The sequence below is a fragment of the Trachypithecus francoisi genome, unplaced genomic scaffold, assembly GCF_009764315.1.
Source record: "Trachypithecus francoisi isolate TF-2019V2 unplaced genomic scaffold, Tfra_2.0 Lachesis_group7, whole genome shotgun sequence".
NCBI lineage: Eukaryota > Metazoa > Chordata > Mammalia > Primates > Cercopithecidae > Trachypithecus > Trachypithecus francoisi.
In genome coordinates, this window is record NW_022681472.1 from 16,885,343 (window position 1) to 16,907,712 (window position 22,370).

General features: G+C 39.3%; 1 protein-coding gene across 8 annotated transcripts in view; it reads right to left on the reverse strand.

The window, feature by feature from the left end:
• ASPH (aspartate beta-hydroxylase) overlaps positions 1 to 22,370 on the reverse strand; it is a 220,819-nt gene that overhangs the window by 70,636 nt on the left and 127,813 nt on the right. For all 8 annotated transcript variants that reach the window (XM_033203414.1, XM_033203413.1, XM_033203412.1 and 5 more), the window contains 2 exons: positions 9,354 to 9,439; positions 4,406 to 4,492 (listed from right to left, as the gene is read on the reverse strand). In XM_033203414.1, coding sequence (XP_033059305.1) covers positions 4,406 to 4,492; positions 9,354 to 9,439 — 173 coding nt within the window. The remainder of the gene's footprint in view (positions 1 to 4,405; positions 4,493 to 9,353; positions 9,440 to 22,370) is intronic.

Sequence of the window (22,370 nt, forward strand, 5' to 3'; positions counted from 1 at the left end):
TAGATTAGAAAAGGCAGTTCACCCTTGATAAATGGAGATATGCTCCAGACCATTCACTATCTTTGGAAGTCTGTAAATGGTCTCCGGAATAGACTTATCTATCAGGAGAGAAAGTCCGGTGTCAATGACCCACACTGATCATGATGCTGGCATGGCCTTCTATCATATATTCCTATACTGGCTCTTCTGTATAGGTATCAGCTCCTTGTGAGTTTTGTTATAGTGAGTTAACTCCCCAAAATATGAATACTGATAGATAACTTTGCAGAAATACAGAGTTCTAGACCTGAGAGTCCTTTCAAAACCATCTACAGATGTTCATTGACTTTCGATGGGGTTACAACTCATCGTAAATTGAAAACATTGTAAATAAAAAATGTATTTAATACACATAACCTACTGAACATCATAGCTTAGCAGAGTCTACATTAAATGTGCTCAGAAAACTAAATCAGCCTACATTTGTGCAAAATTACCTAGCACAAAGCCTATTTTATAATAAAACATTGAATATCCCATGTAATTTATTGGATACTATACTGAAGTACAGTTTCTAATGAATGTGTATCACTTTCATACCGTTATAAAGTTGAAAAATTGTTAAGAAAAACTATTGTAAATTATAAAACATCTGTGGTTCACTCTCTTCATTTTGAACCTACAAAGTGCCCAAAAAGATCCTGGAACTGGAGGTCTCTGTAGCATCAGTGGGTGGACAAATGCCTACCAGGACAATCCTTCTTTATTGAGATTGGAATAAATATCTTTAAATTCAATCTGAAAAGTGAGAGAGATAGTATAATCTGCATGCCATGTTCCCTCTCTGGTGCCCCAGGGCCCTTTGTTTTAATGAAGTATTAATATTTACAACTTGCAGAATTGGAAAAATATCACCACTAAAATGGCACATAATTCTTTATAATCTCTTGAATAAAACTGATAGCACTTGCACTGAAAAGTCTACAGATTGATTTTTATCAGTTTAGCAGCTGTAGATAAAACAAGCTGAACTGAAACTGAATATTTGTTACAAGATGTAAACATCGCAAAGCCTTTTGTTGACTCTAACTTAATTCACCCAACCAATCTGCCTATGAGATGTGCCATTTTCTACCTCAAAGGCATTAATGGTTTCTGAAAGATAATAAAGTGAACTGAGTTAATATTTTAATATTTTGTGTTCAATGTTCAGGGAACTTGATCAAAATTGATTTTTGGTGATATGAAGAAAAAGACATTATCAGTGCTACTTTATAAATGATAGATACTATAGTTTATATATGACTTAATGTTGCTAAATTTTAAAAATTTGTCGGAATATTCCAAAGTAATTGTTTAATCTGCTACCAAAGAATGAAAAAGTCGTAATTTCTTCCTATAAAACCCATCTTCTGTTGAATATTTATTTTTAAAACTATGAATTTGAAGTTTCCTTTAAATTGCTCTATTAAAATTTAATTTACCATGCCTAAATTTTGCTGTATGCTACATTAATATTAATAGCAATAACACATTGAAGCATAATAGTTTAGAGATAAAAGATATTGCTTAAAGCCTAAATCTCAAATGTCTACTGAGAAATAAGGATATACAGTCATCCTTAGTTATATACTGGAGATTACTTCCAAGACCACCACCACCACAGACGCACTGCAATACCACTGTCTGCAGATGCTCAAGTTGCTGATATAAAATGGTATAGTATTTGCATATTGCCTATGCATATCCTCCTGTATAATTTAAATCATCATCAGATTACTTATTATACCCAATGCAATGTAACTTCTATGTAAATAGTTGTTATATTGTATCATTTTTATTTGTATTATTTTAATTGTTGCATTGTTATTTTTTATTTTTTTCTGAATATTTTCAATCTGTGGTTGGTTGAATTCATGGATATAGAACATGAGGATTCGGAGGGCTGACTGTAAATATAACAATCACAAGGTTTCAAGAGCACTTCATTTACTTAGACTCTGGTACTCACAATTAATATTACATATAAGGAAAACTTCTAAAGTATAAAACATTTTTGCCGGCCGGGCGCGGTGGCTCAAGCTTGTAATCCCAGCACTTTGGGAGGCCGAGACGGGCGGATCACGAGGTCAGGAGATCGAGACCATCCTGGCTAACCCGGTGAAACCCCGTCTCTACTAAAAAAATACAAAAAACTAGCTGGGCGAGGTGGCGGGCGCCTGTAGTCCCAGCTACTCAGGAGGCTGAGGCAGGAGAATGGGCGGAGCTTGCAGTGAGCTGAGATCCGGCCACTGCACTCCAGCCCGGGCGACAGAGAGAGACTCCGTCTCAAAAAAAAAAATAAAAAATAAAAATAAATAAAAAATACAAAATACAAAAAACTAGCCAGGTGAGGTGGCGGGCGCCTGTAGTCTCAACTTGGGAGGCTGAGGCAGGAGAATGGCGTAAACCCGGGAGGCGGAGCTTGCAGTGAGCTGAGATCTGGCCACTGCACTCCAGCCTGGGCAGCAGAGCGAGACTCCGTCTCAAACAAACAAACAAACAAACAAACAAACCCCCCTCCAAAACACCAAACAAACCCTCCCATGGCTTCCCAGCACAGGTACAATAAAATCTGCAAGGCTGCAGCCTCCTTGATCCTCCTTTCCCTGCCCCCAGCATGACCTTTCTCTCCTCAGGCTTATCCCAAGATTGTTTTCCTGTCTCAAAGCCTTTGACTTGCTGCTTTCTCTTGCTTGGATAGCTCCTTCTAGTAATATAAACTTCTCACAACTCAGCCACATGTTGCCTCCCTAGAGAGACCTTTCCTGCCCAACTTGTCCAAAGCACTGTCAGCCCCGTTACTTTCAATCACATTACCTGTAGCCAAAAAAATCTTAATAGGTATGCCCTTTATTCCATTAGCTTTTCTTCTTTTCTTTACAGCATTTCTTATTAGGTAAGATGATCTAACATATTTATTCTTAATACTTTATAACATTCTTTAAGTATGTATTTATTTATAAAGACTTTCAGGGCTTCACTCAAACGTCACCTCTTTGATGAGACCTTTCCCTGCCACCTTTCATACCACACCAACCCCCTCACATGTCTACTAGCTGTTCCTTGTTTTCTTTATCCTCTGCTTGGCACTCAGCCCTAGTAAGCATATACTTCGGACTTACTTGTCTTATGCATTATCTTCCCCTTTATAATGGAAACTCTGTAAGTGCTGGGGCTTTTAAAATATGTTCTATTGATGCTTACATCAGGCCCTGGCACATAGTGGGCTTTCACCAAATATTCTTTAAGTAATTAAAAAAAATTTCCACTGGAATCCACAAGAATGTTCATTGTATTATATTATAATTATTTTGAAATTTTCTATATATTATGATGTTTTGACATCTTAAAAACCCTCTCTGGCTAGGGAGAGACTGTTCTGAGCTAGACAATTCTGAGATGGCCAGTGCTCAGGCAGAAGCAAGCTTTTGATATGCAAACTAACCAATCCAGAGCCACACTTCCTCTATTTCAATCATGTCAGGGCCAGGTACCACCCCTGTAGGCAAAAAGACGGCTGAAATTATTTAAACCAGCCAGTACTAAACTGTTCACCCTGCCCTACCTTGCCTTTTCTATGGAAACCTCAATAAAGGCTGTGGCTAAACCTTCCCCTCTCTCTTGCCTACCATCCCCTGATCACCTTGAGTCTTTCCCATGTAGCCCTATGTGGCATGCTGGGCCTCCTGTCTCTAGGACTTGTGAGCATAACAAACTTTGCTTTTCCCTAATCCTGTCCTATGAGACCTCTTGTAGCTGCACCTGACTAATCATCTCATAAAAGAATACAAAACAGACATTCCCAGGGCCTAAAACACTGACATGCAGTGGGTTTATGCAGTTACAGGTGAACAGGGACATGCTTCATGAAAGAAGTTGGAAACTAGAGAAAGCCAGATAAGAAAGGAGATGGTGGGAGATGAGGATAAAGGTAGCTGCTAAGAAATGAGTCTGTTGGAAAAAACTATAGAGACAACAAAGTATGTTCCACTTTATATTTTAGAAAGGTCTTTCCTAAGCATACTTGCGACCTCCAGTTATAAAACTGAGAGTCTGAAAGCTCTGAGGAGCCTCAAGTGAATACTGTATGGTGGGATTAGATGGAATGGGACATGAGGGGATGGTAAAACAATGACAAAAGTGTTACTCTTTATTTTCTTTTCAAAATCAGAGAGAAGTCACATGGAGGAGGAGCAGAAAAAAATGTTACTAAATTCAGTAGCATGCAATAGTGATAATTAATTGTATTTCTTGCTTATGTATATATGTGAGAAACTGATTCTGTATAGAAATTAGAAAGGGAAAGTAGTAAGGAGTAAAAAATTCAATTACACAGAACACATAAACATCAAAAAGTGTTCTAAGGAAAAGGGTCTCAGAATACCTGTGCCTTCCCATATCTTGCTCGTGGACTCTGTGGGTATTTGCGTACTAGTTCTTTGAACGCATTCACTGCTTCCTCAATTTTTCCCTGTTAGAAAGACAAAATTAAATAAATAAAATAAATTAAAATGCATAATCAATTAATGTTGTTATTTAATATTCAGCAAGTGGTTTTGTCAGAATTTCCTAGATTCCATCCTGAGTGTAAAGATAGTTTTATCTAAGATTTTTAAAAAACCTATATTAAGGCAAACAGAAAACTAGTAATGAACATGTATTTACTTAATTTTTAAAAAGACAGACACCTGATAAATGATGTAATATGTGGTTTTGCTAAAGAAATTGAATTTTCCTTCAATGTATGTACAGGTTCTATCTGCGTTCTCAAAGAATATTGTATTAGTCTGTTTTCACACTGCTATAAACAATACCTGAGACTGGATAATTAATATAGGAAAGAGGTTTAATTGAATCACAGTTCCATATGGCTGGGAAGGCCTGAGGAAACTTACAATCAAGGCAGAAGGCAAAGAGGAAGCAAGGATGTTCCTCACACGGTAGCAAGAGAGAGAAGAGTGAGGAGTGAAGGCGGAAGAGCCCCTTATAAAATCATCAGATCTCATGAGAACTTACTATCATGAGAACAGCATAGGGGAAACTGCCCCCTTGATCCAATCACCTTCCACCAGGTATCTCCCTAGGCACATGGGGATTATAGGGATTACAATTTGAGATGGGATTTGGGTAGGGATACAGTGAAACCATATAATTCCACCCCTGATCCTTCCCAAATCTCATGTCCTCACATTTCAAAACAGAATAATGCCTTTACAACCATCCCCCAAAGGCTTAACTCATTCCAGCATAAACCCAAAGTCCAAGTCCAAAGTCTCATCTGAGACAAGGCAAGTCCCTTCCACCTAGGAGTCTATAAAATCAAAAGCAAATCAGTTACTTCTAAAATACAATGGCGGTACAGGTATTGGATAAATACTCCCTTTCAAAATGGGAGAAATTGGCCAAAACAAAGGGGCTTCAAGCTCCACGCAAGTCTGAAATCCAGTGTGGCTGTCATTAAATTTTAAAGCTCTGAAATCATCTCTTTTGACTTCATGTCTCACATCCAGGTCACTCTGATACAAGTGGTGGGCTCTCACGGTCTTGGGCAGCTCCACCCCTGCGGCTTTGCAGGATACAGTCCACCTTCCAGCTGCTTTCATGGGCTGGTGTTAGGTGTCTGAGGCTTTTCCAGGCACACAGTACAAGCTGTCGATGGATCTACCATTCTGGGGTCTGCAGGGTGGTGGCCCTCTTCTCACAATTCTACTAGGCAGTGCCCCAGTGGGGACTGTATATGGGGGCTCCAACCCCACATTTCCCTTCTCCACTGCCCTAGCAGAGGTTCTCCATGAGGGCTCCACCCATGCTACAAATTCTGCTTGGACATCCAGGCAATTCAATACACATCCTCTGAAATCTAGGCAGAGCTTCCCAAACATCCATTCTTGATTTCTGTGTACTTGCAGGCCCAGTATTGAAATCTGTGTTACTCTTCTATGGCCTCTGTGACAAACTATCACAGACTTTATAGCTTAAAACAAGAGAACTTTGTTCTCTTGCAGTTTTGCAGAAGAGATTTCCAGAATTAGTTTCTCTCAGCTGAAATCAAGATGGTGGCAGGGCTGTGTTCTCTCCAGAGGTTTTACGGGAATATTTGTCCTTGTCTATTCCCAGTATTTCTTGATTTGTGGACAGATCACCCCAATATCCAATTCTGTCTTCATACTGCTTTCTTTCTCCCCTGTGTGTGCTCCTTTTTATTTTGTTTGCATCAAATTTCTCTCTGTCCCTCTCTTATGAGGAAACATGATTGCATTTAAGGCCCAACTGGATAATCCAGGATAATCTCTCTATCTCAGTGTCCTTAATCACATCTGCAAAGGACCTTTTCCCAAATAACATAACATTTACAGGTTCCAGACACATATCTTTTGGAGGTCTATTTTCAGCCTAGTATGCACCCCATGCAACTTAAATTGCAAATGTCAAAGCTATTTCAATGATAATTGTGCTAAATGTACTAATATCAGACTTAAAACATAAGAATAACAATGTTCATAACAAATTTGATAAGGTGTGATATTCCTGCTTGACTGTCAAGGTTGTTAAAATAATGGGACATTTTGGCTCTGTCTGCGGTATTCTTTGAATCCCTGCAAGACCGAGGCTGTGTGACTTTGCTGAGGGGCCATCCGTCTTGCTTTCACTTCAGTTGGCTGGCAAAGTAAGTGTGTTTGCTTTTAGTCTGAAAGAATTTCCTTTCCCTAAGTTCTTGTATAGCTCGTAACACTGTTGTTCAATTCTTATATAAAAACTCAATTGCAAGACACACAATGTTTGAAGAATTGCCTGAAAATGATCTGTTTCTCAACATAGCTTATAAAGTTGTCCTAGGACCAAGATGGGTTCATGGGAGGAACATGTATGTGGGCCACACTGTGTTGGCATGAGGCCAATGGGCTGTGCTGAAGGACAATAAAATACATTCCTGCAGCTGCATGGTAGAATAATCCACTGGTATGATGTCAGGGAGTAAGCAGGAAGTTTTGCATCCATCAGTATACCTTTTTTATGAAGATCTACAGCCAAATGTTTCTCTCTGGACTTGGAGTGGAACAGCTCTTCTGATGAACAATATTAATCTTATCTTCTGATTCTATTTTCCACGTTGTCCCTCGAGGAACTGTTGACTTCATTCCTAGCATGGTTTAGAGCCAGTGGTGTGAACTTTCAGGTGTGTGATTACATTTTCTTTACTCCCTCCCCACTTTTTAAAAATCACTTATAATACTGTAATAATAATGATTTCAACAAATAAGCAAATATATTTCAGTATATCATTTCAACCCCTTTTTCCAGAGGTAGGAAAGCATTTTAAACAATAAATATGTATTTTTTAAAAATAGAGGATTGGAATATAATCTGATCTATACTTTTCTGGGGGGATAAAAAGCAAACACATACTTTCATGTAACACAGTCCTTGAGCCTGAGGCGTGAACTGAGGCTTCACTGGCTGTATGTGGGGTGTGTGTTAGTTGGCCTCGGCTGGTCCAGCGCACTAAGGTGCATCCTCTGAAAATACTAGCCATAAAAACAACCCTAAAAGACTGAATTATGTTGATGAGTCAGTTAATAACACAGCTTCCTGTTGTTTCAGAAGCAAGAATTGTATATGTGGCTACTTCTTCCTCTTTTATTTCGCTGGTATAAATTCAAGATGCTCCTTGAGAAAAACATAACTTCAAAGGAGCAACACTGCAGAATACCCCATAACTGCGCCCTCCTTTATCATTCATATAATTACATTAAAATCCTTCTCTAAAGTTGCTCACATGTTTTTTACACTGAAAGTTACCTGTGCAATAGGCACTCCCATTTTTATATATGACATTTAGTATAGAGAAATTAGAGGTTGCCAAAGGAGGTGGCAGAAAAAAATTATTGCTTCAGTTCTATTAAGAAATACAAACTGACTACAAACAGTAGATGGCTTCACTTCATAAAGTTAAACAAGACAGTTAACTTTCCTGTTTACTATCAGAAAGTAGGAATCATTCCACGTGGTTAGATTTAAGGGAAGTGAACAATGACTTTGCTGCAATATTCTTCGGAGTTACTATATTTTTATTGGCAAACCTTGGCTTTGGAGCCTTACCTAATGCCAGTTCCAAAAGCCTTTACGTTCGTTGGTACACTTTCAATAAACATGCAGATGTACATTCTTGTCCCATTTTAGTTCCTAACGAGTGTTTTTATTGTTGTTTGTTTACTTAAGTCCGCTTGTTCCTTTTTTATTGCAGTCAATGTTTACTGATTACAAAGCCTAACAGGAAAACTAATGAACATTACAGAGTCTACATTCAAGTGCAGAGTAGAGAAACAAATTTCTGCCAAAAACAAGGAGATGATTAATTGAAGATATGATTAAATACATTATAATAAATATTTTTGCACCCGATAATTAGATGATATGACCAAGGTAAGGGAACAAGTAACTTAAATCCAGTTTCAATTTATTGTTTTCAAAATTGTAATATCTATAAAGAAATGCAAGTCATATTTCAAATATATTGATAAATTAAAACATAAATAAGTTACCCTAAAAAACTGGAGGTGCATGAGGTTAACCCCAAGTAGGAAGAATGTCTTCTTCTTTTCTTGAATCAGGGAGCTATAAAATTAAAACTTCCACTTCTATGACACTTGACAGTGTTATTATTATTATTTTTTAAATGTCATTTATGGCTCACACCTGTAATCCCAGCATTTTGGGAGGCTGAGATGGGTGGGTCACTTGAAGGTCAGGAGTTCAAGACCAGCCTGGACAACATGGTGAAACCCTGTCTCTACTAAAAATACAAAAATCAGCCAGGCATGGTGGTGAGCACCTGTAATCCCAGCTACTCAGGAGGAGAACTGCTTAAACTCAGGAAGCAGAGGTTCTAGTTAGCCGAGATTGTGCCACTGCACTTCAGCCTGGGCAGAGGTTCTGTCCAAAAAAAAAAAAAAAAAATCTCACTTGATCTTTAAATTGATCTTTTTAAAAAACTCAATCAGAGGTAGAAAGAGTATTTATCATTCTCATATCTTTAAGAAAACTAACACCCAGCATGGCCAAGTGATTTCCCCAAAGCTACATAACTCGAATGTGATGGAGGTAGGCTGACACCCACATTGGCTGGCTTGAAGGAAAGTTCTATTTCTCTTTGGCCATGTGCTGGCAATTCTCTTCCATCTGATTCCTTTCATGTGGAATGTTCACGTGCCTGGGGGAAAATCCACTCTATTCAACTGTTGTTTCTTTTACACTTATTCTTTTTTAACAAATCAAGAGTAATGCCTGAGTTTATTTAACAACAAAACCATTGCACAAAAATATCAACCTACCCTTTTACGGAGTTTTTCTGCAGCATCAAGTTCAGCTTTAATAGTCTTATCAAATTTATTTAAAAGTTTAGGCTTCTTTTTCTTAACTGAAAGAAAAAAGAGATTTTTATTTTTAACTTTTTTTGGCTAAAAATAGTTATTAAGCATAACAATTTACAAGTAGTGGGAAACCTGATGTTGGTCTCCACCACAGACCTGCAGAGAAGGCACACTGCAGGATCGCCTTCCATTTTCCCCCCTAGATAATGTGATGAAGCCAGTGACTGCCCAGGAAGACAACGCAGCCCTTACCCATCTGCTACTATGTGTTCTTGGGGGAGTGGGTGGATACTATACTGAAACTCTCCAGGATACTGGCTTGGTTTCTGGGATGTAAATGGTGGGTATGACTTCTAAACTCTTATCATCAACTTCTTGGCTATGTCCAAAAGATTGTTTAAAATAGTTTTTGAATATGTTCACAACTTTTTCTGATACAGATAAAGATGAAAATGGAAGGCTCCTCTCAAAGAAGTCAAGTAAAACAGAATTTCTTTTTTTTTTTTTTTTTTTTTTTTTTTTTTTGAGACGGAGTCTTGCTCTGCCACCCAGGCTGGAGTGCAGTGGCCGGATCTCAGCTCACTGCAAGCTCCGCCTCCCGGATTTACGCCATTCTCCTGCCTCAGCCTCCCGAGTAGCTGGGACTACAGGCGCCCGCCTCGTCGCCCGGCTAGTTTTTTGTATTTTTAAGTAGAGACAGGGTTTCACCGTATTAGCCAGGATGGTCTCGATCTCCTGACCTCATGATCCGCCCGTCTCGGCCTCCCAAAGTGCTGGGATTACAGGCTTGAGCCACCGCGCCCGGCCGTAAAACAGAATTTCTTTGTTTAGCATTCAAGTCCCTTCCAGTGCATCCTGGACTGACCACCCAGCTATGTTCCATACTTCAGCCAAAATAGACTGCCCCATGTTCCCCAAATAAGCTCTTTGTGCCCTTCCTTCCTTCCTTCCTTCCTTCCTTCCTTCCTTCTTCCTTCCTTCCTTCCTTCCTCCTTCCCTCCCCTCCCTCCCTCCCACCCTTCCCCCTCCCCTCCCTCCCTTCCTCCCCACTCTCCCTCCCTCCCCCCACCATCCCTCCCTCCCTCCTTCCCACCCTCCATCCCTCTCTTCCTCCCTCCCTTCCTTTCTTCCTTCCTTCCTTTTTTTTTCTTCTTCTTCTTTTTTTAAACAGAGTCTCACTATGTCGCCCAGGCTGGTCTTGAACTCCTGGCCTCAAGTGATCCTCCTGTCTTGGCCTCCCAAGGTGCTGGGATTATAGACATGAGCCACTGTGCCCAACCCGTGCTATTTCTTCTGCTACCTCATTTAAATAAAAAGCCTGTGCTTTATCTTCTTCTGTGAAAAAAGTGTCTATCCTTCAACAATGAGCTCAAAACCACAGTCCTTATAAAGTTTCTCCTGAAATCACCCACACAGTACTTAGTCCCCTGCTCCACTGTGTGCGTCCTTAAGTCCACTGCACCCTGCATATCTCTGTTTTGTGGTCCTTGCCACTAGGGGTTTTGTTATAATCCTTCATGCACTTATCTTAGTCCTAACTCTTGCAGGATGGTACCATGTCTTAAATGCAGGCTGAATCCATTTATGCTTACTTAGCAAACAGTTTTTGGCTCTGTGCACAACCTCAGCGCCCAGCAAACAGGAGCCCTCCTCCCGAAGGCAAGGCACACCCAGCAGGTGAGAGGGCCAGTCCTGCTGGTGCACAACTGGCAGTGCCTGCAGAGTGGATGGATGCGGAGCACTTCTTGGAAGCCCCAAGTGACAAGAGTGGAAGCTTGAAGGGTAAGTACAACGTTCTGGAGAAGAGGAGTGGTGGCAGGGAAGGGGGCAAAGCGGGATAGAGAGGAATTAAAACAATCAGAAGAGAACTTCCTCAATACTCTAACAATAAACCTACAGACGTAATAGCTTCTTCCCTATCTTGTCACAAAGGAGGAGGGACTCTTCTTTTTAAGGTCCCCTCCCTGCCAACACACACACCTGTCCTGTGCCTTCTGAATGTCTCCTCACTCTCTTGACCTCTCATGTGCCCCCAATGGGAATTTAATAATGTATTATATAACGCCAAAATTTCTGCCATCTTACAGCAAACAAATAAACCAAGACAAACCTCAGCCTACCCTCCTCTACTTGCCACGCTCCCTCCCCTCCCCTCGGGGGTTACCTCTTTGTCATCTTTCCTATCAGCACTTTGGCTTCCTCACCCACCACATGGGCAGAAGCAAGTCTTCCAGAGGAGGGAGGGCTGTGGGATTAAGCATCAGATGGCAGGGGTCTGAGTCCCAGCTCTGTCACCTCCAAGCTCTGTGACCTAAGCCAAGCTGGCACTAAACTTTTCTGGGTCTCACTTACCCCCTCTATAAAATTAGGGGTGTTTTTGAGGGTTAAATCAATATAGTATGTGAAGCATTTAACACAGTGCCTGGCATACAGTAAGTGCTCAGTACCTGAGAGCTATTACAATAATGGCTATGGCTTTCTGCACATTTATTTGTTCTATTTCTTCTTATTTTACCTGGTCCCTCTGCAGCATTTGAAATGGTTGATGCCCACCTCCTTCCTAGATGATCCCTTCCTTGACTTTTATGTTGCCCACTCTCACAGTTTTCCTCCTCATTCTCTAGCCTCTTGAATTTCTCTTTCTTGCCTCTGTAACTTCTTCTCTTTGCTGCTCCTTGAGATGCTATGTTCTTCAGGGTCGGTCTTCAGTCTCTTTAGCAGCTTTAACTATTTAATTTTCCAGCTGAGCTATAATTCAACTAGTTCATTTTCTCCTGCATCATGAAAATTATAAATCCAAGCACCTACTGATACGTGCCTCAAACTCAGTAAATAAAAATTATAATTTGCAATTCCTCACACATCTATTCTTTTTTATATTGACTTTATTGCAGAGAATGACACCTGGTTGTCCAAATCAGAAACTTGGTTATAAAAGGCAACCAAAATAAGGGCAAAGAAGAACACATGGAATCATCCAAAGGAAGATGGAATGGAATCACTACTATCTTTTTAGCACTCACTCTGCGCCAGTCAACGGGCCACCACTATATCTAGATATCTTTTATTTTCTCAACTTCCTGAATACAGGGAATTTAACTACATGGATAAGACCACTGAGGCTCCAAAAGGGTTAGTTACTTTGACCCCTCCCCTCTCTCATCCACATGGAAAGAAGGGGATACTTATTTCTTGTTTCCGAAGAAGAGGGAAGATTCTCCAAAACCCTTAGTCTCCTACCTCTCCCTATAGGTGAGGTGATGTGACTTAATCCATTTGCTGAGTTGGTGGAAGGAACTTGAAGTTCAGTTTCACTCCTTCCCAACCTCTCAAGAGCATACATGCTGAGCTGAGCTGAGATGACCTTCTGAGAGCATTCGTGCTGAGCAGAGCTGTGAGAGAGGCTCTCACATGGAAGAACTGCGGCTGCTCCATGCTGTGTGGAGCGGTGGGTATGTCCAATTCTGGGGCTCAGCATTAAGAAATCTGTTATTCCTGATTATCCAAACCCCACCTTTCAATTCAACTTTCATTAAGTAATAAAGCTGACACTCTGATCACCTTTTAATTACTTATGCATTTGTAAAAAATTGCTATGATCTTCTATTATATTTATTCGACCCTCCTCCTCTCTCCTCCCAGAAACCCTAATCCCTATATTGTTGAAAGCTATATGTGTCTAAGGCAGAGACTGAAAAAATAGTGAATAATGAGCTTTAAACTGCATGCCATTATATGTTACCATACATGCTGACATGGAAAATGAATAGACATTTCACTGTGACACAGATTGATGGTGGTAGGAGCGCATGCTTTGTCATCTCAACACAGACTTATGTCTCCCAATTGTTCATTTTGCTTTTGTAGAAGTGTCTATCAACAGAATGACAATGAGACCCCCAAGAAAGCCTGGAGCACACCTGAGTAGACAGTTTCACTGTGGGCATCGCTGGTTTTCCCCAACATGTCTCTTGTGTTCTAAAATTCAAGTTAAAATGGTATTTATTTATCAGAAACTAAAAACTGGCAGTTTAGGACATCCAAAACAGTCAGCAGCAAAATTATATGTTTGTTAATGAGCAATGCTGTACCTTAGTGTCACAATATTTCAATAACAGCACTAAAATAGACAAAATATTAAAAATCTCACAGCATGTCACCATGTTCTGTCTTTTCATATATCTTCATATGTGATAGCTTCTAACTATTGAACCTCTCTTTGAAATTCAAATTTTATCCTGACTATTTTTAAGTACACAGAAAGCCTGAGGCAATTTTCCAACTGTTAGAAACCACAGACTCACTCTTTCTTCTCATTTTGGGGAGGCACAAGTTCTAGCTATAGAAATAATGAGTCCTCATTCAGGTTGGTGACAGGACTCTGGCGAACTCTCTCCAGCACTCTGGGCCTCAGCTTTCTCACCTACAAATGGGTGATGTGTGCTGCTTCTCTTAAGGTCTCTTTGAACTGAAAAGGTCTGTGCTTCTAATTTTCTGTATTTAAATTATGTTCATAGTCTTTTGAAGTACACCTATAAGGTACTAGAAAGAATTATTAATTTTGTTGAATTTGGATCTTTCAAAATGGTTTAGGAGAAAGCTATCTATGCTATATATAAATTAAAGTTTGTTTGTTTTAAATCACTGCCATTACAAGTGTTTGGCCCTTTTTCAAAAGCACAAAAAAGAAAAGAAAAAGGAACACTTACATTTCAAATCCTTACTTCCCTTGCCATGCTGTGGTTGAAATATTAAGAGCAAATAAAATGGAAAAGAAGGAAAATAAAAGGATAGCTGAAGGCAGGAGGAAAACACTAGTGATGCATTTGTAGATATAAAAATTACGTTGACTCCTTTTCGTTTCCATTTAGTTCATGGAAGTTGTTTTTATACCACAGTCCATGGGGAGAAGTTGATCATCAATAAAAACAGACACAGAATCTTCATATTACTCTATGTCCTATACCCATTCCACTGAAAACAGTGAAGAAAATAGCAATTTCTGCTACAAGGTATACTGAAAACCAACAATTTCCTAACTAGTCTCCCTGACTCCAATCTGTTCTCATGTTCTACCTTGTTCTCAGGTTTTTTCTGAAACACAATTTATTCATGTCATTACATTGCTGAAAACATACCCATAGATCCCCAGAACATAAGAAATAGAAATTAAACTCACTGGGATGCCCTCCTAGCAATTCTGCTCCTAATTATGGACTCAAGAAAAATGAAAACATAAATCATGAAGACATACACAAAGACTTGTATGCAAATATTCACCACAGGGTTGTTCACAACAGCCCCAAAGTAGAGAAAACCCAATGTCCATCAACTGGTGAATGAAAACAATCTGTGGTATATCCATACAATGAAATACTACTCAGCAATAACACCAGTACCTACAACAATATGGATGAATTTTAAATGCATTATGTTAAGTGAAAGTAGCCTAGTCCAAAAGACTACTAATTCCATTTAGATGGCATCCTGGAAATCTGAAAACTGTAGTGACAGAAAACAGGTAAGTGGCTTCAGAGGCTGAGTGGGAAAAGGGGATAACTACAAAGGGCACAAAATAATTTGGGGGTTTGCAAAGTTCTATATGTTAGTTGTGGTGGATAAACTGCATCTAGATGTATATACATAAGCCAAAACTCATAGAATGTACACTATAAAAGGTAAATTTTACTGTATGTAAATTACTCCTTAATGAACCTGACTTATAACAAAAAAAGTCACAAGGCAAAGATAAGCTCCATGATTCTCAGTGAAGACTCTTACTATGTAGGTATAATAGTATGAAAAACTCTTGAGAATAAAAACAGCATCCTTTTCAAAAATGAAATTAAATTTAGTTTGAAACTCTCCAAAAATCTGTTGGGAGGTAATTCACTCACCCATGTTTAAGACACACTTACCTGCACAAAAAAAGGAAAAAACCCAACATGTGAATCTAGACCTAGCTAGGCCCTCAATTGCATTGGAATTTTTTTTTTGTATTTAACATCCCAGCTACCTTTTCTACTCCAGACTGTCCTCTTCCTTCCCAGTCACCAGCTTTCCAAGCACCCTACTCTTGAACTACATCAAAACACTGGCTGTTCCTCAGCGTGTCACTCTGCCCACAGTGGAGGGAGACCTAGGACTGTGGATTAGAGCCCATCTTGTTCATCGGCTTGTTTATTCATTCAAGAATTTGTTAAAATGCCAGTTTCCCAAAAACTGTGTGAGGTTCTGAGAATTCAACAGGATCTTTCTTAAGGAGGTTATAGTGTTTTGGGGAAGACGTAACCGAATAATTAGTAGTTAGAGGAATGTGTGCAATTATAAGGGTGAATGAGGAGTGGTACTAACTGTTTGGAAGGCGAGCCTTCTTGGGGAAACTAAAAACTTCTGTATACCCAGGGAGAGGAGGCATTCTGGGCAGAGGAGAGAGTATTTATTTTGTAACTCAATCACAATCAGGAATTTGAATCTTTATTATTAGGTTGGTTTTGTTTATTTGTTTTGTTTTGTTTTTAATGTGAAAGGCTAAAATTCCTCTCCTGCTTGGGTGCTAGGGTTTGGTGCCATAACATATAAATTTTCTTACAATAAAAATCTGAGCTTTCTAGAATTTTGGAAAGCTGAAAGTGTAGATATTGCTCAGGGATCCCAGACACTGACTTGCTTTCTCTACATGTCTGAGGAAGGAACTTTATTGATGCTGAGCCTGCTTCAAGGGCCAGTAGAGTCCAAAGTGCATGCTCTGGGAGCATAAAGTTTTTTCAAGAGAGGGTATACATACTGACTACAAAAGAGCAGTGGCATAGCAAGAACTGGGCTTTTGAAAACATGTAAGACAGAGAGTGGAAAACTGTGGCTCCCATCTGTACCAATGAAGGACTCTAGATGGCCAGGGAAGCCATGCAAAGGGACATAGCATCTGCCCTGGGCTGCCATTTTGCTTCTGATACAATTTTGTATGGCTGATTAAATAAGGACCTTAATTTAACTCTCCCTCTGTGTGTTTGCATGTGTGTGTGTGTGTGTGTGTGTGTGTGTGTGTGTGTATGAATTTCTCCCACCAGCCTGTCTGAAATGCTATCCTTATTCAAGGAAAATAATGTGCACCTTGAGCTCTTGCACAGTTGCATTTCTTTGAACCAGCTTTCGCCTTTCACAAATTGGCCCCTAATCTCCATTTTCCTCTTCTATTAATTTCCTTTCTATAGACTCTCGAATATGGCATGAACATTGACACTTCTGTGATTTTTCTCATGGTGTTTTATCTTCCTGGAAAACCCTTTCCTTTATTTCTACCAAAGAATATTCTATATTTTAACTGTTGAGACCTAGTTGAAATGTCATTACCTACATCAAGTCTAAGGCATTTTTAGGCGGAAAAGAATCTCTCCTATTGTCATATAATATTCTATTACTATTACTACTGTGTTCATTACTATTTCTAGAAATAGTAAACTCTTCAGGCTGTGTTCATGCTGGCAGTATATACACAGTGCTCGCTCAAAATCTCCCCCCCCCACTCCCACCTTCCTCTTGCTGGAACACGCATACACACACATACACACACACACACACACACACGGAAATTAAGGTCCTTATTTAATCCCCTTGCTGGATTGTTAATTTCTGAACTGTGTTACTTATAATTTACTTCCAGCATTTGGCACACGGCCTGTCCTATAGGAAATCCTCAACAAATTTTCATGTTTCTAAAGGCATGAATGCATGCAGGCGTGAATGAATCAAGACATTCTAGAAGGGGATATGACAATGTCGATTTGTAATTGGGCATATCAGCTGTCTTTAAAAATATCAGAAAAGTATAAACCACCATGACAGAAAATGACCTGAGAGTTGCTTGCTTTATAAAGAGTTCGAATCCGGCCGGGCGCGGTGGCTCAAGCCTGTAATCCCAGCACTTTGGGAGGCCGAGACGGGCGGATCACGAGGTCAGGAGATCGAGACCATCCTGGCGAACACTGTGAAACCCCGTCTCTACTAAAAATACAAAAACTAGCCGGGCGAGGTGGCGGGCGCCTGTAGTCCCAGCTACTCGGGAGGCTGAGGCAGGAGAATGGCGTAAACCCGGGAGGCGGAGCTTGCAGTGAGCTGAGATCCGGCCACTGCACTCCAGCCTGGGCGACAGAGCGAGACTCCGCCTCAAAAAAAAAAAAAAAAAAGAGTTCGAATCCAAAAAGTTTCAATAGACAATAATGGAGGGGCCCGAAGAGGAAGATTTAAAAAAAAAAAAAAGAAGCAAGATCCTTGTACCATAATCCCCATTGAAGATCTTGTAGGGAACACTGACATTTATTCTACATCTTATTCCATGTAGGTTTTTCAGTATATTGAGCAAATGGGGACACGCATGGTAGAATACAAGGCACAACTAACAGTAAATTCTTGGATTGCAAGGTCCCGCTAATTTTAGAATAACAAAACCTTCCCAAAGCAGCTTGCTGTTATGTTCTGAGTCACTGCTTAATGCTTTAGCAATTCTGTGCTGATAATAATAGCTGACATTTATTGATCACTTAAGCCTTCTAGACATGTGTGACTCACCCAAGCTGCACAAACTGTAAACAGTAGGCACCAAGACAGAAGCTTGGGGTTGTCTCCAGTAGACTCCAATGCCTGTAGTCTTAATCATTTTGCTGTATCTTTGGCATCTGGCCCAGAATTCAAGAAATTAGGGTGTTCCTAAGAGTTTTAAGGGTGATGACACAGTGGAATTAAGTATTAGTATAAGTATTATTTGTGTAAAGGAAGTAGTTGAACTTTGTATTACTTGTCTGTAAGGATAAACGCAGTTAAATGATGATAGTAATTTTCCTTCATTTTGTGTCTCAAGACGTAGCATTTAGACATTACACAGACACATCCTGGCTTGGTAGAAGGACCACAGAGTACAAGCCCGGAGGCCAGTCTGTGAGCCTCAGTTCCGCTACTTCTGAGGTAGCTTGCTTAATTTTGTTGAGCCTTTGTTTTTTTCATCCATGAAATGGGGAGAATATCTGATCTCCTTCCTACTACTGTAAAGGAAAGTCATGGAGCATAAAACATCATATAAATGTTAATTATGACTTTCATCTACAGTATCTTATTTTTAGTTACTTTAAAATTCTGTTCTTATTAAATGGGAAATGTTCCTGACTCTTGTTAATAAATATTTAAGCAGTTAATTTTTTATAAAGATCAGATATTTTCTATGATCAGACATTTCCCTGGCAGAGATTTTGGGCAACTAATAACTTTATCACACTACACCTGTATTGAGTTTGGATTTCGAATCAACAAAGGATTAAAGAGCTTTGAGGTCATGCTAAACTTCCCCTGCTTCCCAAACTCTAGTACGTGTTTTTAAGCAGGATCACATAAAATATTAAATACTGCTTTTGGCTATGGTTATCTAAAGGTGGAATTTGATGAAAAATAATCTAAAAAGCAAAACAATTTAAAGGAAGGAAAATTAAGACTAAAATAAGATATTAAAGAAAAAGGTGCTCATATCTGACTAAGATGTGGTGTGAAGCTTCAAAGTCATCACAGAAAGCAACCTTACTGCAATATTATTCATAGCAATTAACAGTTAACCCAAGATAGGATCCCTGCTTATTTTAATCTTCCTTTATTAGAATTGGAAGTTAATTCTGCTTTTCTTTTTAAAATCACCGATAGATTTCAATAACAGAAACATCACTCTACATTTGTCTGACAGTGAGGTAAAGCTCTAAATTAAGGCAAAGGGTAAAACAGAAGAAAACATTCAAGAATTCAAGAATCCCATGTTAGAATTTTTGATGAAATGCTATCTGCTAATCACAGGAAAAGCAACCCTGAATCTATGAGTGTTCCTACAGGCGGGGGACATGGGTAGGAGCCCTCAGTTATGTTCTCTTTCATTTAAAAGTGGGAATTATGCAAGGTAATCCCCTACTGCGATGCCTCACACTGGGGTCTGAAATAAATCTGCTCTCATGTTGAGAGAGAGACATGCTATTTGCTGTTGAGAAACCCAATATGTAGACAGCCATGGAGGTGCTTCTGGCAGGAGCCTTTGTTTGTATTATCACCATGTGAGAAAGAAAAGCTAATGTGTTTGATCCAAAAATAGCCCCTTCTGAGGCTTTTTTCTCTAACACTATCTACTCTATAGGTATTACCAGGAGAATAAGTAAATTTGGGCAACTCTTGAAAGACACTCTTACCAAGGATGGCACACCTTTTCTTGCCTCCTACAGCTAAGAATAATGGACTTCTGCTTTTTTCAGAATTAAATATCAACTATATACTAGCAGGAGGTCAATATTCAAAGCTTAAACCAAACAGTTAACAAATATTTTTCACGGAGAGATGCTAACTAATACAACCCAGTAAACAGTATATAAAGGGCAATTGTTTTCATCTGCTCCCACTACTGAAATAATGTGAGACTCTGCTGGGAGCATTCAATGGAGACAGCAAGTATTCCAGGTTATTACATGTAGTTGGCTGTCTCCCCATAGGGTTATTTTTATAAATTATACATCACTCCCCTTCTAGAGTAATAATCCTTTAACAGATGTGACCCCATATGTTAAATTAGAAATTTTAGAGATGCTAAGTGATGTGTTTTCTAGACATAACAGAAAGCCCTTCAGCACCAACGCAGTCCACAGCCTCACCAGCAGCAGTGCCAGACACTGAATTTTATCCCCACGCACACTGTTCCATGAGAGAATAGCCACCTTCCTCAAATGTTATTTTAGATAAAATTCTAATAATCTTGGTGTTCTGTTTCTCTAGCCCTTAAGTTATTATAGGTAACAAGCTAACAAGATGGAGTGAGGGTTGTTTGAAGCAGGTATATACTCAGCAGCAGATACAAGCTGACAGACTGAAAGTAAGAAAGTCAGAAACCAGAAATAAACCTGAAATAAACCCAGCTCAAATAGCACTGCAACATGGGTTAAACTGTGTAGACATAAATGATGCCAAACACCTCAACAGTCCCCAAAAGCATCACTGCATGGTATTGTAACTGATGTCCATTAAAATAAGAATTATAGTCTCCAGTCACCAAGGAATGCTAAATTATTAGCACAACACATTTTTTAAATGGGGAACTGATTTAAAAATACTCTAGAAAATATCACCCGAATTTATTACTTTTGCTTAAATGATGCTTAAAGTTATCTAACATCATCTTTAAATAACTGTTGCTATGAAATACTGATTTCCCAGTGATGTCAAATGAAATAATAATTTCTCAGCCCAGCTTGCATCAGTATCTCCTAAAGGACCTGAAACAAAACAGATGTTCCCAAACCCCAATACCAAAAAAATTGCTACAGGTGATTTTGCTCTGCAACATTTCAGCTATATGTAAAGATTAGTATAGGAATCCCCTTTTATCCACGGTTTTGCTTTTCACAGTGTCAGTTACACATAGTCTACACTAGTCCAAAAATAGCTGAGTACAATACAATAAGGTATTTTGAGAGGGAGACCACATTCACATAACTTTTATTACAGTATATTGTTAGAATGTTTCTATTTTATTACCAGTTATTGTTGTTAATCTGTCACTGTGACTAATTTATAGATTAAGTTTTGTCATTGTATGTATGTATAGGAAAAAATGTAGTATATATAGGTGTGGTATTATCCACAGTTTCAGGAACCCACCAAGGGGTCTTGGAATGTATCCTGTATGGACAAGGGGGGACTATTGTATATATTATATGAATGATTAATTTCAGTATTTTTAAGCCTATGCTGATACTGTCTTATTTTTCTTTTGATTGTTTAGATGTCAACAGGATCTATATGTTTGACTGATGTTTGTTCAGAACTCATATTGACTAGCTTTCATTAGTATAACTTTTAAGAAAGAAATTACATGGAATTCATATTTTTTAGATATCATCTGAGATTTCACCAAAACAGAGTGGATATCTTTAAATACAACTTGAAAATCACAATGAGAGAAACCCCAAGAGTATCTTTAGAGTTTCTCCATGTGCTATGAGAGTGAAAACCTGACATTACAAAATTGATTAACCTTGCTTTATAGTAGGGGTGGTAGGCATGATAGGATGACCACAAACTTTCAACAAATAACCCAAGTGTGAAGATCCTGGTCTCTGGGGAGTAAGAAATAGTTAAGTTTACTTGAGCAATAGCAGGATGATGAAGTGACAAACGATCTCTGATATATTACCCAACAGAGAAAATACATGTTTCAATGGGAGGTTTCTCATTACAGACAAATGAGATTATAGATCAGTAACACAGATGTAAATCTATTATTTATTGAAAAACAAAGCCATTGCCTTTCTGAAAGAGAGGTAGTGAAAAATAACAATAAAGAAGAGGAGGATGTTATCTTCAAATACTAAGGTTGAGCGTAAACTTGGTAACATTTCTAAATATTTCCATACTATATATGAAATGATGGCTTGCAAGAAACTGTATATCAGGTAATAAAGGTCAGTGATCTCTGAGAGACAGGGATCACATTTCTCAAATCAGTGATAAAAGAAGGATCATAAAAGCAGACAGAGAGAATAGACATGTCACACACAGGGAAATAAAACTAAGAATGGAATGGCCTGGATGCACCATCAGGAAGCCCATGATAAGCCTGCCCCATCCGCTGCCATTGGCATCTGCCATTCAGGGGCCTAAAAACAGAGCCACCTGGTTTACTGCCATAGCTGTTGGCACCTAAACATATCATCTGGAAGCTTGGGAATTGGCCCACTCAGCTTGTCACAGCAGGCACCCATGCAGTCTGGGGGTCTGAAGATAGATCCACCCCACCCACCCCCACTGTCACTGATACCCCAGTGTGCCATCTGGATGTGTAAGGATTGCCTCCTGCCCCACCCCTCAATGCAGCCTGCACTCATGTGTACTGTCAGGCAGTGTGAGAACAAGCCTGTCCTACCTGGCACCACTCCTGCTACTCCCTGTGCATGTTGTCTGGGA